At 32.3% G+C, this 18,712-nt stretch overlaps 8 protein-coding genes and 1 pseudogene across 9 annotated transcripts, besides 6 other annotated features; 3 read left to right on the top strand and 6 right to left on the bottom strand.

The window, feature by feature from the left end:
• Window positions 1-2,340: part of a mobile genetic element that runs on past the window's edge.
• On the top strand, window positions 1,110-1,445 carry TVAGG3_0279630 (uncharacterized protein; the record flags this gene model as incomplete). Its single annotated transcript, XM_051228802.1, has 1 exon — window positions 1,110-1,445. The coding sequence occupies one exon, from the start codon at window positions 1,110-1,112 to the stop codon at window positions 1,443-1,445; it is 336 nt and encodes a 111-aa protein (XP_051098532.1).
• A 450-nt stretch (window positions 2,341-2,790) lies between the features above and the next one.
• On the top strand, window positions 2,791-3,421 carry TVAGG3_0279610 (annotated as a pseudogene). Its single transcript has one exon. A coding segment is annotated over exon 1 (631 nt).
• Window positions 3,422-3,900: 479 nt separating this feature from the next.
• On the bottom strand, window positions 3,901-4,263 carry TVAGG3_0279600 (uncharacterized protein; the record flags this gene model as incomplete). The annotated part of the gene is made up of 1 exon (XM_051228801.1): window positions 3,901-4,263. One exon carries the CDS (start codon window positions 4,261-4,263, stop codon window positions 3,901-3,903), a length of 363 nt encoding a protein of 120 aa, XP_051098531.1.
• Window positions 4,264-5,658: 1,395 nt separating this feature from the next.
• Window positions 5,659-5,687: a mobile genetic element.
• Window positions 5,659-5,687: a terminal%2Cinverted (terminal inverted repeat of ISTv1 transposon ID:TVAGG3_0279590).
• Window positions 5,688-5,912: 225 nt separating this feature from the next.
• Window positions 5,913-6,750: a mobile genetic element.
• Window positions 5,913-6,750: a terminal%2Cinverted (terminal inverted repeat of Banshee-A1 transposon ID:TVAGG3_0279580).
• Window positions 6,751-7,055: 305 nt separating this feature from the next.
• Window positions 7,056-8,097: a mobile genetic element.
• Window positions 8,098-8,208: 111 nt separating this feature from the next.
• Window positions 8,209-8,833, top strand: TVAGG3_0279560 (uncharacterized protein; the record flags this gene model as incomplete). Its single annotated transcript, XM_001327429.1, has 1 exon — window positions 8,215-8,553. One exon carries the CDS (start codon window positions 8,215-8,217, stop codon window positions 8,551-8,553), a length of 339 nt encoding a protein of 112 aa, XP_001327464.1.
• A 302-nt stretch (window positions 8,834-9,135) lies between these two features.
• Window positions 9,136-10,722, bottom strand: TVAGG3_0279550 (acetyl-CoA hydrolase family; the record flags this gene model as incomplete). Its single annotated transcript, XM_001327430.2, has 1 exon — window positions 9,151-10,722. The coding sequence occupies one exon, from the start codon at window positions 10,720-10,722 to the stop codon at window positions 9,151-9,153; it is 1,572 nt and encodes a 523-aa protein (XP_001327465.1).
• Window positions 10,723-12,256: 1,534 nt separating this feature from the next.
• Window positions 12,257-13,499, bottom strand: TVAGG3_0279540 (uncharacterized protein; the record flags this gene model as incomplete). Its single annotated transcript, XM_001327431.1, has 1 exon — window positions 12,405-13,499. One exon carries the CDS (start codon window positions 13,497-13,499, stop codon window positions 12,405-12,407), a length of 1,095 nt encoding a protein of 364 aa, XP_001327466.1.
• A 350-nt stretch (window positions 13,500-13,849) lies between these two features.
• TVAGG3_0279530 (protein kinase protein) lies at window positions 13,850-15,068 on the bottom strand (the record flags this gene model as incomplete). The annotated part of the gene is made up of 1 exon (XM_001327432.2): window positions 14,005-15,063. One exon carries the CDS (start codon window positions 15,061-15,063, stop codon window positions 14,005-14,007), a length of 1,059 nt encoding a protein of 352 aa, XP_001327467.1.
• A 63-nt stretch (window positions 15,069-15,131) lies between these two features.
• Window positions 15,132-17,001, bottom strand: TVAGG3_0279520 (A-type inclusion protein-related family; the record flags this gene model as incomplete). Its single annotated transcript, XM_001327433.1, has 1 exon — window positions 15,517-17,001. One exon carries the CDS (start codon window positions 16,999-17,001, stop codon window positions 15,517-15,519), a length of 1,485 nt encoding a protein of 494 aa, XP_001327468.1.
• Window positions 17,002-17,372: 371 nt separating this feature from the next.
• TVAGG3_0279510 (inner membrane transporter family) lies at window positions 17,373-18,580 on the bottom strand (the record flags this gene model as incomplete). Its single annotated transcript, XM_001327434.1, has 1 exon — window positions 17,471-18,553. The coding sequence occupies one exon, from the start codon at window positions 18,551-18,553 to the stop codon at window positions 17,471-17,473; it is 1,083 nt and encodes a 360-aa protein (XP_001327469.1).
• Window positions 18,581-18,712: the final 132 nt, after the last annotated feature.

Genomic DNA, 18,712 nt, shown 5'->3' with positions numbered 1-18,712 from the left:
GCTGGAAGCCGACAAATCCATCTTGAACCCATTTTGTCTCAATGCTGTATTGTTCATTTCATCTCAGTAAAAAATTTTACATTCCCACGTTTGAGGCGTTGAGGTTGGTTATTGTTTACCCACTGTTGTGCATGGTTATATCCTCTGTTAAAGAATCTTTCACCTTGGTCCATATAGTGTCCTGCTTGGTTATAGTAGTCATTTGCTTTGTTATAATAGTTTCCTGCTTGTCTTCCTACATTGTCCATCCATCCTTGAACTTTTCTCTTGTTTCAGGATTTGGAATAAGATTTGTTGCATCTCGTGCTACATCCCAACCTTTCTGTACAGTTTGTATAATAGGTTGTGCTTTCTCTTTAAGTATACCTAATGTACTCAAATCTTCCTTCCAACTCAAATACACCTCTGGCTATTGTTCCCACTGCGGGCAAAAATCTGGATGCAACTCCTGCTAACGCGCCAAATAAACCCATTTCTTATGGGTTAAAAAATGACGAATCCAAACAAGGACCCCTATGTTTCTAAGGCAACAAAAAAAAGCACTCATGGTAAAAATCTTTAGTTCAACCCAAATGCTTGGTTTATGGATATCTTGGAAAACATTCCGAGAGTTAGAACAGATGGACCACCATACTGGCTAATATTTGTCGGTCAAAAACAAGATACTGTGAAGCCATACCATTACAGTCCAAAAATATTTTAGATATCTTAGCAGCTTTGACAATATTCGTTGACAAATACATCCAACAAAACTGACATCTGACTGTGAAAGTTCTTTCAAATCAGACGATATTAAAAACTATCTGCGTTCAAAAAATGTAAACCAATATTTCATTGTCGACCAAAAACCATTCTGCTCTTGGTGTCATTGACGGATGTATAAAAATGTTAAGAGACTTAAACAACCACAAGGTGGTGAAGCAAATGAAATGTCATATGACGACAAATATAGACACTTCTCCATGGCAAAGATGAGACAAGTTTTAAATATTTACAATAGCCGTAAACAAAGGTTTGGGAAACCACTCCCCCGAAGAAATGAAAAACAACCCTGACTTAGAGAAAGACTATATATTAATAATTTAGTCAAAAGAGACAAACAAGAAAGAATGCCGGGCTTCAAACTTCAGAAAGGTGACAAAGTAAAAATAGAAATACCCAAACGCGACCCATATGAAAATACTATTGACTATGACAACAATGGGAACCCGACAGGTACTCACATTCGTGTTCGTAAAAATAGAAGAAAGTATACAAGAGAATATTATGAAGTTTTAGGCAAACATGGCAAAATGTACAGACTGCAAGCAGAAGATAAAACTACTATTGTCAGACCTCGTTTCAAACTTGTCAAAGTTCAAGGTGGTATACTTTCAAAGACAGTTCCTAACAAATATAAGACAACTCCTGACGAATATGCTAAAGAAGTTGAAAATGACGACTAAGCAATTCTATACCATGCGTAAACTGTCATGTAAGGTGGCATGTAGTCTTTACTTTGTCCGGTTGTTTGCGTATATCCTGAAACGCGATGTGTATGGTTTCCTCCTCCCTCAGTGTTACTCCAGTAACAATTTATAGCAAACTGAACGTTGTCTTTAACATCATATCCTTTACCTTTTGTCATTGCTGACCAATTCCAATATCTATGACTATGCCAACCTGCTTGAGATGTACTTAAATCTATGTAGTGACTGTGCGCAGGTAAGTTTTCACCTGAAATCGTTTTACTTCCACCTGTTTCCTTTGAAGAGTTTGCACAATACAAAAACCTGTCGACTATTTGAGTCCAAGTTCCAAAACCAAGTACTACTTCTGGTCTGGTAGAGTTCATTGACGTATAAATAGAGCCTATAGGATATAATGTTTGAAGTATTTCCGTCTTTAATGTTTGAAGCTCTGTTTTGTCTGCTTTCTTCTCATATAAATCTTGAGCAGTGAATTTAATATTATGTTCATCCTTCATGACATAAACATCTTTACATCTAATGTTTCTCATCGTCGTTATGTCGTCATCCGATGTTAAACCTTGTGGAAAGTTAGGAGGTTTACAATATAATGCATCCCACCAGTTTCTTCAACCGTTCCTTCAATACTTTCTATAGCAACAGTTGTAAAACTTGTATGTGTATGGTTCTTGTCTGCTTTCTTCTCAAGGCTAACGTTTAAGTCTGTTATTTCAGAAGATGTATGTGTATGTCCAACGGCACTTTTACTGTTTAAGGTTTCTTGTAAGTTTGTAATATTTGCAATGGTATGTGTATGTCCAACGGCACTTTTACTGTTTAAGGTTTCTTGTAAGTTTGTAATATTTGCAATGGTATGTATATGAGTCTTTTTAGAATATTCGTTTTCAGCTCTTGTCACTTCACTTGACATTTTATTGTCAACATATGTTTTGTCTGCTAGTTCAGGATGAGTATGTTCTTTTGTTGCATAAGCTTTGTCAGCTCTTTCTTCTTCTTTTGCTATTGCATCGTCTACATATGTTTTGTCTGCTTTGTTGTCAACATCTGCTTTCAAAAGAAGTTCTTTTATAGGTTTCTCGTTTAAAGTTCCTTTTGTTGGATTTATACAGACAGTATTGTTCTTATTGTCTTGAAATAGAAACTCATCTGTCATTGGGTTTAAAGTCAGTTTTAAGTTTCCTTCTTTCAATGACTCAGATATCTTAGAATAGTTTGAAAAGTTTGTTGTGTTCTTATTTAGAGCTTGTATAATGAGTTGTCGGTTGTGTTGTATTTCTCTCATAGACGCTGTTTCATTTGACATTTTTATTCTAGATAAAATATGCTTTCAATAGAAAAAGAAAATTCAAGAGTTGCTACAACTAAACCATTAGATGAACTTTTTACGAATGTCGGTCAAAAGTTTGAGACAGAGACCGTAAAGCATGAAGGCTATCGTTTTGACTACCCGTTAAGATGGTTAAGAGACCCATCTGTCACAAAAGCTATTGGCTTTCGTAGAATGAAGTTCATTTCAGAAGCCATACATGGTTTCCCATTTACAGTCGGTTTTGAAGTTCGATACTATAACAAAGAAAAACGTACGTATGAGAAATTTGAACAGGGAAAACTTTTTACAAGTGAATTTGCTTGTAAACTTAGAAACAACTCTTCAAGCTTTTCAAGAAAAAATAAACGACATCTATATCGAATATGCAAACCAGTATAACATTGACGAGGGAGAGTACCATCTCGATATTATATATGACAGGAAAAATGCAACTGTTAAAATCAATAGAATAGAAGACCTTGGAGAAAACGTTTATATTTCTACAAAATATAACAACTTGGCATGGTATAGATTTATGAGGATGTTAAATCAGCCTGCAGAATATCCAGTACACCCGGACTTTTATGAAGTCGAAAACCCTAATGGAACATATGAAAATGTTTTCGACTCAGATGCTATTATAGTTCATGCTTCATTTTCTGGTGCACAAAACTCTTTTTTATGCTTGGCAAATGACTTTTACGAAAACCTACAAAGTTATATGAACCGCCGAGTGGAAGTATTTCAGACTTTCAAGTATGGTTTACAACAGATGGAAGAAAGAGAATAGTTCCATTATACATGCGTTTTACTTAGAACTTAGTTTCATATACAACTACTATCGAACGGTAAAAATATAATTTTTTAATACGGTTGAGGTGTTGGATTTGGTTGCCAACTAGACTGTGGTGCAGGTTCAGGCTGTTGTATAACAGGAGCTTGTTCTTCTGGTTCAGGTCTTTAGGTATAATACCAACGAACTGACCTACTCTTTACCAATATTTTTGACTCCGTTCCATACTCCTCTTCCGACAGATTTTATTCCATTCCATATACCTCTTCCAACATTTCGAAAGAAGTTTCCAATACTACTGAAGAAACCCATTTACTATATGTAAAAATCTAATGTCCGCCTAGTCTCTTACGTTTCCTTCTGAGTTCCATAGCATTTTTTAACTGGAGCTCATACATTCTGTTTCTCCTCTGGTAGAAAACATATTCTGGGTCAACTCCTGTGTTCGCGTCATCTGCATAAAGTTGTTTATATCCCACTTCGGGGTTTGTATAAAACTCTTTCCATCTCATATTTGCATACCATGGTGGCAAACCTAACGCAGCGTCATTTGACATGGCAGTTTGCATTTGTACATCTGTTGGCACTTGACCATAGTTTGCCATTGCAGTTTGTATTCTAACTTCATTTGGAATATTCTCTGGGTTTGGTTGTCCAGGTTGCTGTGCATTCGCTAAGTTCTGTGCGTCCATTTAATATTAGATAAAAATATCTCTTACGAGTACATATACTGGACATTTGCAGGCATTGGTTCATCTTCATATTCTCTATATCTTTCTGCCACGTCAAATAAATAAATGACACAATGGAAAAAACCTAAAACAAGTAGTCCTATTTCAAACCACATTTACTTACTAGTAAAATTTCTTTGTTATGACACTTTCTCCGGTTTATAGGACCTCTCTCATATTCTATCTTGTCATATCTAAACTCATAGTCATGTATGTCCTCTAACCATCTCATAACGGTTTCCAAACCACTTTTATCGGATGTAAAGTAAAAGCATGGATGGTTATGTATAACGTCTAAAGTTTCTAAAGAGTCTCTCAAAGTCCAGTCTACTTGGTATTGAAAATCGCATGTGTTATAGAACGGCGGGTCCACTATAAAGAAAACATTTTCCTTGTCTTTATATTTTTCATACAACTCTGTCCAATGACATCTCACAAACTCTATACCCTCAATATATTTTTCTATGTCCTCTTTGAAAACATTTGTATAGTTAAGATATAAAACGTTTGACATAAGTGTTTCAATGTCATGAACTCTTATAGAACCACTATATAATAGTCTAGCAGATATACTATCCCAGTCTATATATTCTGCTTTTTTCAAAACCTCTCTCACAATATTTTTCTTATCTAATGGTATACGTTCCATCTTACCTATAGGTATCTTTTCTTTTAACTCTTTCAATATATTGTTTGTGTCTGGTATATGTTTGAGACGGTCCATATAGTTGTCGAAGTCATTGCATATAATCTTTGAGTCTGGGAATATTGTATGGCACAAATGGGATATATAGAAACTTCCACCGAACAAATCTACAAATGTTAGACCATTCGGTAGTTTCTTAAGTTCTCTCAATAGAATATCTTTACATCTACTCTTATTTCCAAAGAAGGGTAACGGTGGTTTTGTAAAATTCATTTATATATAATAATAAAAATGTTTTTTCCCTGAAAAGTGACAGAAAAGTGACAAAACATGAAAACATATATAATTTGTGAAAAGTGAAACAAAAAAGTCAACGGCTGGTCGGCTGGGGTTCGGTCCTCCTCTTGGGTCTTGGGAAAAACATCTTCAGGGCTAGAGGGCACGAAGTGCCTGGAGGCCCCACTACCTTTTTTTTTTTTTTTTTTTTTTTTGTATGTAATGAATAATTCATTAGAATATGATAATGCACATTGTAACAGAATAGAACAATCACCAAATTTTTTTTTTTTTGAAATTAAAAAATAAAAGTAAAAAGGATAAAGTAATCTAACCAAAAAAGATATTTAAAAGAATTTTGGAAAAAACAGAATAAGGATAATGATATTATTTTAGATACACAATCGATGTACTGAAGAATAATCCGGTAAAATGATGATATAAAATTAGATTATTTTACAAGTAGCTAAAAGAATAAAACTATAATATAAAATAAATGAAGTTTAATGAAACAATAAAGGTTAAATAAATAATAAAGATTTTTATTTTATATCAGTATTGAGAAGAAGTAACAGCTGACACTTGGTAGACAACTTCTTTATGTCTAGAAAATTCTATCTTGCCTTTTATTTTTTTCTCGCTGTGAAACGTATTCGGTCATTTTTTTAAAATTAATTTTTGTTAGAGATAAGAGCTAAAACTCGGTAAACAACTTCTTTATGTCTAGAAAATTCTATCTTGCCTTTTATTTTTTTCTCGCTGTGAAACGTATTCGGTCATTTTTTTAAAAATTAATTTTTTGTTAGAGATAAGAGCTAAAACTCGGTAAACAACTTCTTTATGTCTAGAAAATTCTATCTTGCCTTTTATTTTTTTCTCGCTGTGAAACGTATTCGGTCATTTTTTTAAAAATTAATTTTTTGTTAGAGATAAGAGCTAAAACTTTGTAGAGAACTCCCCCATGTCTAGCAAATTTAACATTTGTCTCCCATTTTTATATATTTGGTTTAGAATGTTCGAAAATGCGTAATATGGTCATTAATATTAATTGAAAAGAACCTTGAATTAATTCAATCTGATCTCACAAAATATTTTAAATTACAAACTTTGTAGTTTGAATAGATAATTAGTAGTAAACTCAAATAACTAGTTTATTTTTGAATAAAAATTATTTGAATTTATTCAATTTTGTGAATTTTCCTTCAAAAATCAAGTTTAAATATCTTCTTTGCCATATAATTATAAATACAATGAAACATATTCGAAATTGAAAAGAATGACTTTTTCTGTTCTTTCAATCATTCAATTTGAATTTTGCAATATTGGATTTCTCATTAAATGGCTATTAAAAACAACAAGCAATTTAACTTACATTCAAATTTATTTGTGTTATATTCAATCTTCTCAAAACTTATAATTTTCGGCTATAGCATGATTATATGCTATATAATATAATAAACCTATAATAGTATCATTCTTTCAATTATTTGAAGAGAAAACCGAAAAAATCTATTTTCGGTCTATAACAAATTTATTTTGATAACGCCATCATTTTAGTGATATCCCAATAAAATAATATTATATAGGTATTGTAAAAAAGAAACTCGATATTTTTGATTTCAACGTCATTCAATTTTTTCAATGTGTTCAGAATCTATCGAAATCCATTGATTTTTTTCAAATTCAACAAGTCCTCGGTATTCAACTAAGATTTTACGACAAGATAGGAGGATCCTTTTCTAGCAATTTACAGCCACAACGAATGAAGTTTTCTTTTCTGGCTCTTACTCACAAAACCGAAATAACAGTTTACAAAATAAATTTTTATTAAGGGTGCACCCGTATGTACGTTTATTTGAGAGGAGGAGGATTACCCTCTCAATTTTGAGGGATTCGTTAGTTTATTTTCTCGATGAATATGCAATAAAATTTGATTTTTACCTTATCAATATACTTCATATAATATACACATGTTCATGTAAAATCTTTTTTCCAAAATCCTCAGGAATTAAGGGATTTTTGAATTTTAAGAAATTTTTTTCGAATTTTTTCGAAAAAAAAATATTTTCAGAACAGCCTTAACGGCTAAGATTTAGGAACAATGTTAAGTATCAAAAAGAAAGGAGGTCTGATATAGACAACATATATCGTTGAAGGTTGAAAAAATCTCTAATATTTGAGCCCAAAATTTCAAATTTTAATTTTTTGAAAAAAGAGGCCACCCGTATGTACGTTTATTTGAGAGGAGGAGGATTATATTTTTGAAAGGGTGAAACATTATGAATATGTTAATTATATAATAATATGTATTATTATAAAAAAGAAAAAATAAAGCACGTTAAAATTTTTCTTTCTTGATTTTTTACAAAATCTACTTAGAATTATGCAAAATATGACTAAATAATTATAAATTTCAAGTTAAATTTTAATTTTGATAAATAATTTAAATTTCAAAATATCAAGTTCAGTTCGACTATGTATGTAGTAATTCCTCAATAAAGTGCCAAAACCCTATTAAAATATATGAACATTTTCAACATTTTAATGTTTTTATTTAAAAATTTGTTGGAATATGAGCTTCAAACAATTATTATGTAAATAAAAATAATTAAATATATGTATTTATTCGTATTACAACCGTAGTAAGTCGATTCTTCCTTTCTTCTACTGAGATTTGAATTTGATTTCGAATTGTAAAGAGATTCAAAGGGAAAATACTAGCGGATAAAAACTACCTCCATGAAAGGGTCATAATGGAGTCAAGTTGTATTTTTTGATATTTTTTGCTTTTCGAGCCTAAATAGGTAGCCAAGATAATGCCTAAAAATAAGGTTCTAAATTCTGAAGTTTACATGATCCTCTCGTGTGCACCCTTAATTCTAATTAGAAAATAAAAATATTCTTTAGATGATCTTAATTAAGAAGAATTACTTCTAAAATGAGGTTCACTCAGGATCGGTAATTTATTTCAAATTTTGACACTTTTGATAATGACTAATTGTGAACCCTTACACGTCCCACGTTTAGTTAATCCGATCACTGGTATTAATAACGTTCCGCATGAGTCTGGGGAACAGCCTTTCTTTGGATATGCGCCTGGCGAAACTATCGTTCGAATTATGAATTGCCCAGAATGTGGAAAACCTGTAAGCGCTGCTCATATGGAAGATCATCTGAAGACTCATCAGTATCAGAACTATTCCTCAACAAACCATGATACAACATTTCGTTTGGCTACTTCATCAAAATTTTCTCCAAGTAGGCCTTGTAGGTATGCTGAGCGAAATGCTTACTCCTTCCAAATGCTTATCGAAAGTTCCAAAAACTAACTAATTTTGATTTATATTTTCCGCGTTATTTAACGTTAATTATTACTCTTGTTTATCTTCGAGTTATTGACCTTTAACTATATCTTGTGTTTGTTTCAGATTCATTGCACTCATAAATGAATAAATTATTATTGAATATTTGGTTTATTTATATTTTTTAATCTGGTTAGTTTGCTTCCATTGTCAACTGAATTTTTTAATTTTTCTCGATAAGATAATTATTTGTTTCTGTGGAAAATAAACATCAAATCAACGATAAACGAAAATCATCATGCATAAGTGATGGATTTATGTTAATTAACGGTAAACGTAATCAAATCCTCAAAATAAGTCACATGTTTAATTCCAAAAATATTGGAAAAATAATTTGTTGAAAAGAAAAATCTTAATTTTTTCTTTAAAAATTTGAATTTTGAAAAAAATTTAGAAAAATTTCGAAACATAATCATTGCCAAATGAAAACATTATTGACATATTATATAAATCATTCATAAAAATAAAATTATTTGATGAATATTCAAAAAATAATTTTTAAAAATCTAATAAAAATAGTTTGTTTTCAAAATAAATAAAAGTAGACTAGAATTTTTAGAATGCTTACCAGCTGTCGAGATGCATTGTTCCCTTGGTAGCCAAGTTCTCGTGCATCTTGAAGACCTTCTCGAGAATCTGTGGCTCATGGCCAGCACCCTTTGACTGTGTTTCCTTGATTGCCATGTTGAGGTATTCTCTGAGCTGATCCTTGTATGATGGGTGAGCGGCCTTTTCGATCATAAGTCTTGCGCGTTCGACTGGAGCGAGTCCACGGAGGTCGGCGAGGCCTTGTTCTGTGACAATGACATCGAGATCGTGTTCTGTCTGGTCGATGTGTGTGCACATTGGTAAGATGCATGAAATGCCGGTTGGATCCTTCTTTGTCTTTCTTGCGGATGGGCAGTGCATGATGGAGAGGTATCCATTGCGCTCGAAATCGTTAGATCCGCCAATGCCGTTGATCATTTGTGTGCCGTTGATGTGTGTTGAGTTGGCATGTCCGTACATGTCGACTTCGACAGGTGTATTCATGCCGATGACACCGAGGCGACGAACAACTTCTGGTGCGTTTGTAATTGCTTGTGGACGAAGGATGAATTTGTCCTTGTAGAAATCGAAATTCTGATAAAGCTTGTCGTATTGAGCAAGAGTAAGAGCTGAAGCAGAAGCGAATGTGAGCTTGCCTGTGTCGAGCATTGGAAGCATGGCATCCTGAAGAACTTCTGTGTAAACAGCGAGATTGTTGAATGGAGAGTTGTTGAGGCCATGAAGAACGGCGTTGGCGATGTTGCCGACACCAGACTGTAATGGATAAAGGTTCTCTGGAAGGCGGCCTTGCTTAACTTCGTTCTGGAAGAAATCAACAATATGTCCTGCAATTGCTGTAGCTGTAGCATCTGGGCCAGCAATTGGAAGACCTGGGAAGCTGAGGTTGGATTCTACGACAGCAATGACCTTGGATGGGTCGATCTTGATGGAAATTTCACCAATTCTTGAGCCTGGGGAGGTGATGTTGAGTGGCTTGTACGGTGGCTTGCAGCCATAGACGATATCGTGACAGCCCTTGAAGGATGGGATAGCAGTGTTCAGTTCGATGATGATCTTGTCGGCGATCTGAGAGATTTCAGTTGTAGAGCCAACGGAAGCACCAAGAACGAGGGAACCATCCTCAAGAATTTCTGTGGCTTCGATGATAGCGATGTCGAGACCACCTCCACGGGACTTTGTGTAAAATCCGTAGAAGAGATCTTGTGGGAACATGGAGATATGCTTATCAGCCATAAGGGAGATGCCCTTGTTGATCAACTTCCTGTGGTTTTTGCCACTTTGGTATGGATAACGCCTGCTGATCATGTTATTCTTGGCCCAACGGTCCTCATTCTTGCTGCCTGTGGAGCCACCGCAGAAAAGATTGAAGCGGAGCTTGCCTTGAAGGTGGTTCTTCTCGACATACTCGGAAAGAGCAATTGGAACAACCTTGGCGTCACCTACTGGTGTAAAACCAGACCAACCAACGTTCATTCCGTCCTTGAAGAACTTGACTGTATCCTCTGGCTTGCAGACTTTGCTGAGGTATGGTGCGTAGGCGCAGCGTGACTTCAGGGAAGCAATGGAGCGTGCCGCTGATGACAACATTACAAAATAATTGAATGGGTTATCATCGTTTTGTGAATAATATCACCTGAAAAGTTGAAAATTATATTATTCAATATGATGTAAAGCTTTTTAATTTTTTTCTCCTAAAATTGAATTCAATTTTCCCAAGTTTACAAATGGAGAACTCAATGTGAAATGAAGTGATGCCCTTTTTTTACTTTAGTTAAATCAACTACTCATTAGATGAATAAATGATTTTCTAAGATAAAATATTTTATAGTTGGTCTTCGGTTCCAATTTTTTTATCCATCTCATTTGAACGCCTTAAATTATCAACAAATGAAGCAGTATTCAAAACCATCATTTTAATATCATTTACCCTACTCATTCACGTTATTCATTGTGGTTCTAAGGTAGTCACAAAATCTAAGTAGTGTGGCTCTCAAAAATTGAACCGTACTCCATACAAAATTTGTGTACCCTCACTACTTAGATTTTGTGGCCTTCAATTGAGAGGTTAGTTTTGATAGAGCACGTTATAAAATTGAAAGGAAAAATAAATAAAATTTAAACATTTAATTATATATAATGTAAGGAGTGTAATTCCAAATTTTCTAAAAAGTATTCAAATTTGAGCATTTTTTTGGAAATAGTAAATCTAATACGTACATCTAATAACAACATGATTCATCACCTTTTCAAGCTCTGCAGTCAATTTTTTGAAATTTGATTGAAAAAAATGTAGCAAAAATTACATTTCATTAGGGAATATATGAGTTTCTCTGGAAACTGGCTTATAAATTTTAAACTTTGTCCAATCAACATGAATGCTTTGAGAAATGGGGATTGATTTTCTGGTAGAATCTGGAACAATTCAACCATGGATAAATGGATCATGTAATAACCATGAAATGTTAGTGTTAGAGTTCAAAAGAAACAGAATGAGTGGAAATCAAACACAATCTGAATAATTTTAAACGTATACAATCTTTAAGTTTGTATTTTGAATTCTACATATATGATTGTGTAATTCGTTCTTTCAAATTTTCGGATTCAGGCATGTTTTGATAAAATTCATTCTCAAAAACGTCAATTAACAATTAAATTTAGTGCATTTTAAATATATATACATATTATATTATATTAATTATATTAAATTCCCAAAATTTTAAGTTTTAAACAAAAATAAAAAATGTTCAAAATATGAAATTATGCATATGATATTAAAATTTACATGTAAGCATTTTTTTTTGAATTGCTTTCAATTTTCATATTGAAATTTTTAAGATTTTTTTCTGAAATAATAGGCAAGCATATCAACCTAAATAATATTAAATTCCATGCGTTAATTTCCCCTCAAAAGTCATTGACAGCCTCTCAATCTAGATTTTGTGAGTACTTTATTTGTTTGAATTAGAGTCATTGTTTTTTTTTTCTACGTTGAAAGAATCTGAATGAAATCATCTCTATCACAAATAATGTTTTCTGTTAACTTTTCTTCTCTGATATCTTTATCTTCTTGATTAATCTTTCATTGTTCAATTAGTTTTGTCATTATTTATGGAGTAGATTTAAAGAAACATATAGTAATGACATACTAATATTAAGAATCATATTTTAATCAATTTATCTTTGAAAAATAAAAAAAATTCTTTTCATTTCCGAAAAAACAAACAATAATATTTATTATTAATAGAAAAGTGGCGAAATACAAATAATTCTTATTCTATTGGTTCTTCTGTTTCTGCTGGATCTTCATTATTTTCGTTCTCAATTTCTCTGAACTTGTTGATACAAAGTTCAAGAAGTTCTGTAGGATTATTCATCTTAGATATGGATCTTGCTGCAAGCCTTAGTGATTTTGCTACTGGATAAAGCTGAGACATCAAATTTTCATCAAATGAGCGAGAATTTTGTATTTGATCGTTCAATTCCGTAATTTCGTTTTCTAATTGCTTTGCATACTCTTCTTTCTCTTCTATTGTCCTTGATAACTTTTTATATTCTTCATCAGTCTGAGATATTTGAGAATTAATGTTTTCGACTTCAACATCAATGTTTCCTATCTCGTGGTTAGTATTTTCGCAATCAGATATCAAGAATGCAAGGTTATTAATTTGATTTGCAATTTCAACTTCCAGAGACTTTGTTTTATCTGTTGCATCACGTTGGTACTTGAGAGTTTTATCATATTTGGCTAGTTTCTTTTGATATCTTGCTTTAAGATCAGCATAAGTTGCTTCAGCATTGAGTTTTCTAATTTCCAAGTTGGCATTTGCATCTTTGTATGTGTCAATATCTCTCATATGAGTCTGATTTTCTGATGAAATGTCCGCAATTAACTTATTTAATGAAGCTAGTAGAGTTTTGTATTTTTCTCGTTTAGTTACAAGTTTTTCCTGCAAATTTTTGATTTCATCTTTGAAGTTATCATCGTATTCTTGAGTTTCATTATTAACTGTTATCGTTTTAGTGCCTTGTTCGCGCAAACTATTAAGAATGGCTTCGTATCCTTGTTTTATTTTAGTAAATGGTTTATTTTTAACTTCAAATCGATCTATTAGTTTATTAAAAAAATTTTGATGGACTTTGAATCTTTCTTCTTGTGTAAGGTTATGTGAGTCAGCTTCATCAAGTTGTTCTGTAAGTTTGCTGATGAATTGTTCTTGGGAAAGTTCTTGTTTTGGGTGTAAATTAAATTCACTTGATGTTAAAGGTATAGATCTTTTAGTTTTAAGAAGATTGGGCACGAAGATAACCTGGCTTTTGGATGGTTTCGAAAGATATAGTCGTGGAGTTTTCGATTTCAAATTCATATAACGAGATTGAAAAGTGTCAGATAGTATTCAATAATTTGACAACGAAATTGGAAATGATATTTGATGCTCACATGACTACAAATATTTTTTATCGAGTTTTTAAAAATTTGTGGATCCTTCGACCAAATTTTTATAATCCGCTTGGTTGAAGGAATAAATAACAAAGGATTGAAGATATTCATTACAAGAGATAAGCTTGATGCTCCGACTGGAATATTTCAAAAGTTTTGAATCTGAATCAATTTTAGTTCAGATTCTATGCCCATAAATAGAGGATTTGCTTTGAAATAAGGTATATCGGATATTTTCTGATTTATTCAGTGAAATATATACATTTCATTTAATAGCTAATAATATGAAGATTTAAAAGTTCAAATATAAATTAACGAAAAATACAAATACAGATTTTTACATAGAACAAATGAAATCAACAAAAATCTAAAAAAATACAAACAAATATAACAAAAACAACATAAAATTCGATGTCAATAATACAAACAATCTAGAGGTCAATTTCCTTGGAGAAATCTTCGTCATCGAACATAATCTTTCTGCCAGAATATTTCTTTGAATAAGGTGTTTCTGGCGGAACTTTTGCATTGGATATTTTTGGTGTTGCGACTTCTCGTTTCGATTTAACAACTGGGCTTTCTTCGGCTGATTGGATTTTATTCAATATTTCTTTACATTTATCGAGGGAAGAAATCCATTCAGCAGTAGGGCGCACGTTAGGATTAACGTTTAACATTTTTGTAACGAAACTAAATTCCGGTGGAATTTTTGGAAATTTAAATGTTCCATTTCTCAAATTTTCGTAGTCTGGATATTCTCTAGGTGCAGGTTTTCTCGTTATAAGTTCATAAAGGACGACACCAAAACTGAATATATCTGTTTTAGTGCCAACCTCATATTCTGTATGAGGGAAAGCTAAAGCTTCAGGAGATACGTAAGGTCCGGCTCCTTCATCATCTTCTTGGAAAGTTCCAAGGGCCCGAATAGTTCCAAAATCGGATAATTTATAAATTGTGCCAAATTTTGAACTTTCTGTATGTAAAATATTCGAAGGGGATACATCAAGATGCATATATCCTTTAGAATGCACGAATGATAGAGCTGATGAAATGTGAGCGATAATTTGCCAAATTTGTTTGACATTTAAATCTTTATATTCATTTTTCAAGCTACCGTTTGTTGCTAGCTCCATTTGAATAAAGCCTTTACCACCTTGCACCCATGTGTCATAATACTTCATTACTGTTTTACAGTGTCCGATAGTTTTGTACATTTCTGCTTCATGACGAATTCTTTTTATATATTTCGATGATTTTAAGGCATAAAGCCTAGACTTTGCAGCACTCTGAGCAACATATATTGTACATGATTCATTTGGCGTGCTATATAATGGTTTTGAGGGGTCATAAAATAAATTATTGTGAGTTGGGACGGAATAATTATGAATTGGGTTCATACAAAATGGCAAGTCCCCACTCTTTGAAGAGCCATTTCGAGGAGGGGTGTGAGGCTCTTCCGGTTCCTCAAAATGCGGAATCGGAAACGCCATTCACAATGTAACCGTTTATTATTATATCCCAGAGATTTCATTTTATACTATTTATAATGTATTTGATTAAATCTCAAAAATCTGTGGAATATTTTCTCCAAATTCGCATTTCTTATATCATTTTTGAATTCAAATTCCACATCATGAAACAGATACATTAGGGTAATCATGACAACCTTACTAATCTCAATGTAATATGATTGGGTACAAAATAGATTTTCAATAAATTGCAAGGGAAATCCTAAATAACTGCAAATTTTATATCCCATAAGAAGTGATTTCATTTATAAGCAAAATTTGCATATAATCAAGGTACTTCATTCTTTTTCATGAGATAGAACCAAATTGAAATTACAATATTTTTTTTTATTATTTGTCATGGTTTCAGTATTAAACATAGCAAACACAAATTCAGAATTGCTTCTATAAATATCTATTACTACACTTTATTCATTAAAACAATTTAAATCCGCCTCTGAGCTTATTTGTTTCTGCTCTTATTTGACTTTCATTAAATCCGAGTATTTGCATTATAATAGGAATAATGCTTTTACGGGTATCATCATTTGCTAAAAAGTATTGTCGCATTAGCTGTTCTGAGTAAGAAGCCTGTTCTTCACCTGAAACTTGAACAGATTTATCACTCTTATTAGCATATCCAAACACGAATGACTGAACTGATGGAGCTTCTGTGTTTTCCTGAAAAATTCCATTATCATAAAGGACAAAAGTTGCTTTTGGACCAACAAACTTAACGAAAGGAATTCCAGGTATTCTTGCTTTATGTAATTGCTTCTCTAATTCTCGAACTCTTGTCTCATTTTTGTCATATTTTTCTTGTAGCTCTGCATAAAGCATATTTGATTTCTCAAGCATCCTATTCATCTTCTTTACTTTATTTTCTGTCTCTTCTGATGCCTTTCCACTATCAATTCGCTTTTGAATTTCAGAAATTTGGTCTTTTAATACTTTTTCTTGCTTTTCATGGTCTGTTTGAATATCTTTATATATTTCAATCTGTTTAAGTAGCTCTGTTTTCTCTAATTCAGCGTCTTCAAGCTTCTGTTTGTACTTCTGAATTATATCATCTTTTTCTTTATCGTTTCTCATTGATTTCTTGAGTCCTTCTTTATACTGATCAACTTGTCTTGCATTTTCTTCAGCTTGGACACGAAGAGAAATGATTTCTTCCTTCAAATGTTCGTATTGCGCGTTTGCAGTGTCTCTGTTCTCAATTGCAGCTTTCAGATCTTGTTGGGCTGTAAGTAAAGCAGGCATTTGTGTCTCCATATCTGTTGATTTTTGTCTGTACTGTTGATATTCTTTTTGTAATGAAGATAATGAAGCCATAGTAGTTTGATACAGTTTATTTATCTCACTTGTCTCAGAATTTGCGTTATCAAGTGATTTCTGCAATAGATTGCACTTTTCTGTTAAAGATGATTTGGCCATTTCTGAAACTTCAAGTTTCGACTGTAAAACATCGGAAAATTGACGAATTGATGCTTCATTTTGATTTAAATTCTTGATTTTTTGATTTAAAGAGTCAATTTCGATTTTCAAAGCTTTTATTTGTGGAGAATCAGATTCTGATTCTTCATACATATGAGGAACTAAGTTAGTAATATCTAATTTTGATGATATTGTTAATTCACTCTTTTTCTGTGTAATAATTGAAGTGATTGTTTTACCAATGTTTGCAATTCCAGAAGCAGCATTCCTTTGCTTCAATTTTTCATTCTCATCTTCTAATATGGCAATTTTATCCACTAATTTGTTGTTATTTTCTATTAATTCTTTATTCTTCTGTTCTAATTGTTCAACGGATTGAATTCCTTCATCAATCTGCTTTTTTAGAGATTTAATATGTTTTAAGTTATTAATGAGCTGCTTTTCTAATGTTTCCCTCGATAAAGAGGAAAAAGGATTTTCGCTCATTGTCACTTTTTAATTAAAATTAATTTATCTCTCTGTTCAAAGGAACTAATCTGTAACTTCATATTAGCACAATTAGGTTCCTTGGTACCTAAGGAACCTATTAATACTAAGATGCTTCATTCCGTTACAATGAGCAGTAAATATTAACTATAGTATATAGATTTGACTGTATTCTTAATACATTTGGAGTTAAAACGAAATTTATAGTAAGTTAAGTATTGATTATTGACTATATGCATATTTTTTAAGAATTGAATTTTCAATTTAAAGCCTACTATTACCAACAGTTCATTCTATTAAATATTTTATTAAGTAGCTCTGGAAAATTAGCATGTTGTATGCTAGAAAACATGAATTTGGGCAGAAGATATCAGAAATTGAATTGAATCAGACAATTTTTCTGTATTGAGGGTTTTGTATTAAGTAAATAACTCTTAAATAATTAATAAATGATAAATAAATTAACAATTTATTTAGTTCTTACAAGTACATTAACTCTACCAGCTGGGTAGTAATAATAAGCATAAGCAAGTTGAGCACCCATTGTAAATACAATCATTATCACTAATGCCAAGTAATTAATCTCACAAACTAATTGATTTTTCTGAACTTGCGAAAGAAGGTCTGCAACCATTGCAGCAATGATGAAAACTAAACCGCAACATACAATTTGGACATCTCTTGGAGCATATCCATCCCATTCGCCCAAAAACGTAACTCCGACAAAAACACCAATAATAATCTGTCCAAAGTTAGTTAATTGAGCTTTAACAGCACCTAATGTCATAACAACATCCATGAATAAGAATGTTGGAATTCCATTGTAAATTACACCAATAATGAAAACTGCAATAATTGTAAACGGAAACATATTCCCAATTCCTTTGAAAACTTCAACAAATCCAGCTCTGTAAAAAGCAGACAGTGCGGAGTAGCAAAAGGCGCCATATGTCGAAAATGTGCATGAGAGAGTGAAATCGGAGCTTGCTAGGTAAATTTTGATGTAAATCGATCCTATGCTGAATAAGATTAAAGCTATTAATAGTAAAATATATGAAAACGGATCTGACTCGGAATTATCACCACTAAATGATAATGAAGGCACAAGAGTTAAGACTGCGCCAAATATAGCGCATAATTGAACTAACAAATTATGAAAATTGATTTTTTCGTCAGATGTCATAAAATGGGCAGCAATCATTGAGAAAAACGGAACAGTTGGCTGTGAAATGATAACAATGAATGAAGGAACTTTGTTTTGAGCAATAATGATTAGAGTAATTGGAATACCTAAGAAGAAAATTCCTCCACAGAAACTCAGAAAGAAATTTGTTTCACCTGATCTAAGTGATTGCAATGCTTTTTGCTTATATTGTGGATCTCTAAGTTTGAAAAACAAGTAACCTGTCGCGGCGAGGGCTGCTGCAAATGACCTTGCCAATGCAAAGGCAGAATCATTAACTTTTCCGATCAAAAGAGATGTAACAGCGTAGGATGTACCATAGCAGAAACATAGAATGGTAAATGATATATATCCTCGAACTAGCGACATTTCACTTTATTATGTTTCTGAAAAAATTTGCAAGCAATGTCATGTTTTTCAAAATATATTTACAATACTCCCATGGTACAATTTAAGAATATAAAGTTAAATGAATTCAGTTTTTCTGAGATGATTAAATTTTCAGTCTTATTTAATCGTTTTTTTTTT

Source organism: Trichomonas vaginalis, chromosome V (genome assembly GCF_026262505.1).
Source record: "Trichomonas vaginalis G3 chromosome V, whole genome shotgun sequence".
NCBI classification, from domain to species: Eukaryota; Parabasalia; order Trichomonadida; family Trichomonadidae; genus Trichomonas; species Trichomonas vaginalis.
The sequence above is the reverse complement of the archived record's forward strand: the minus strand, read 5'-3'. Positions and strand labels throughout refer to the sequence as shown.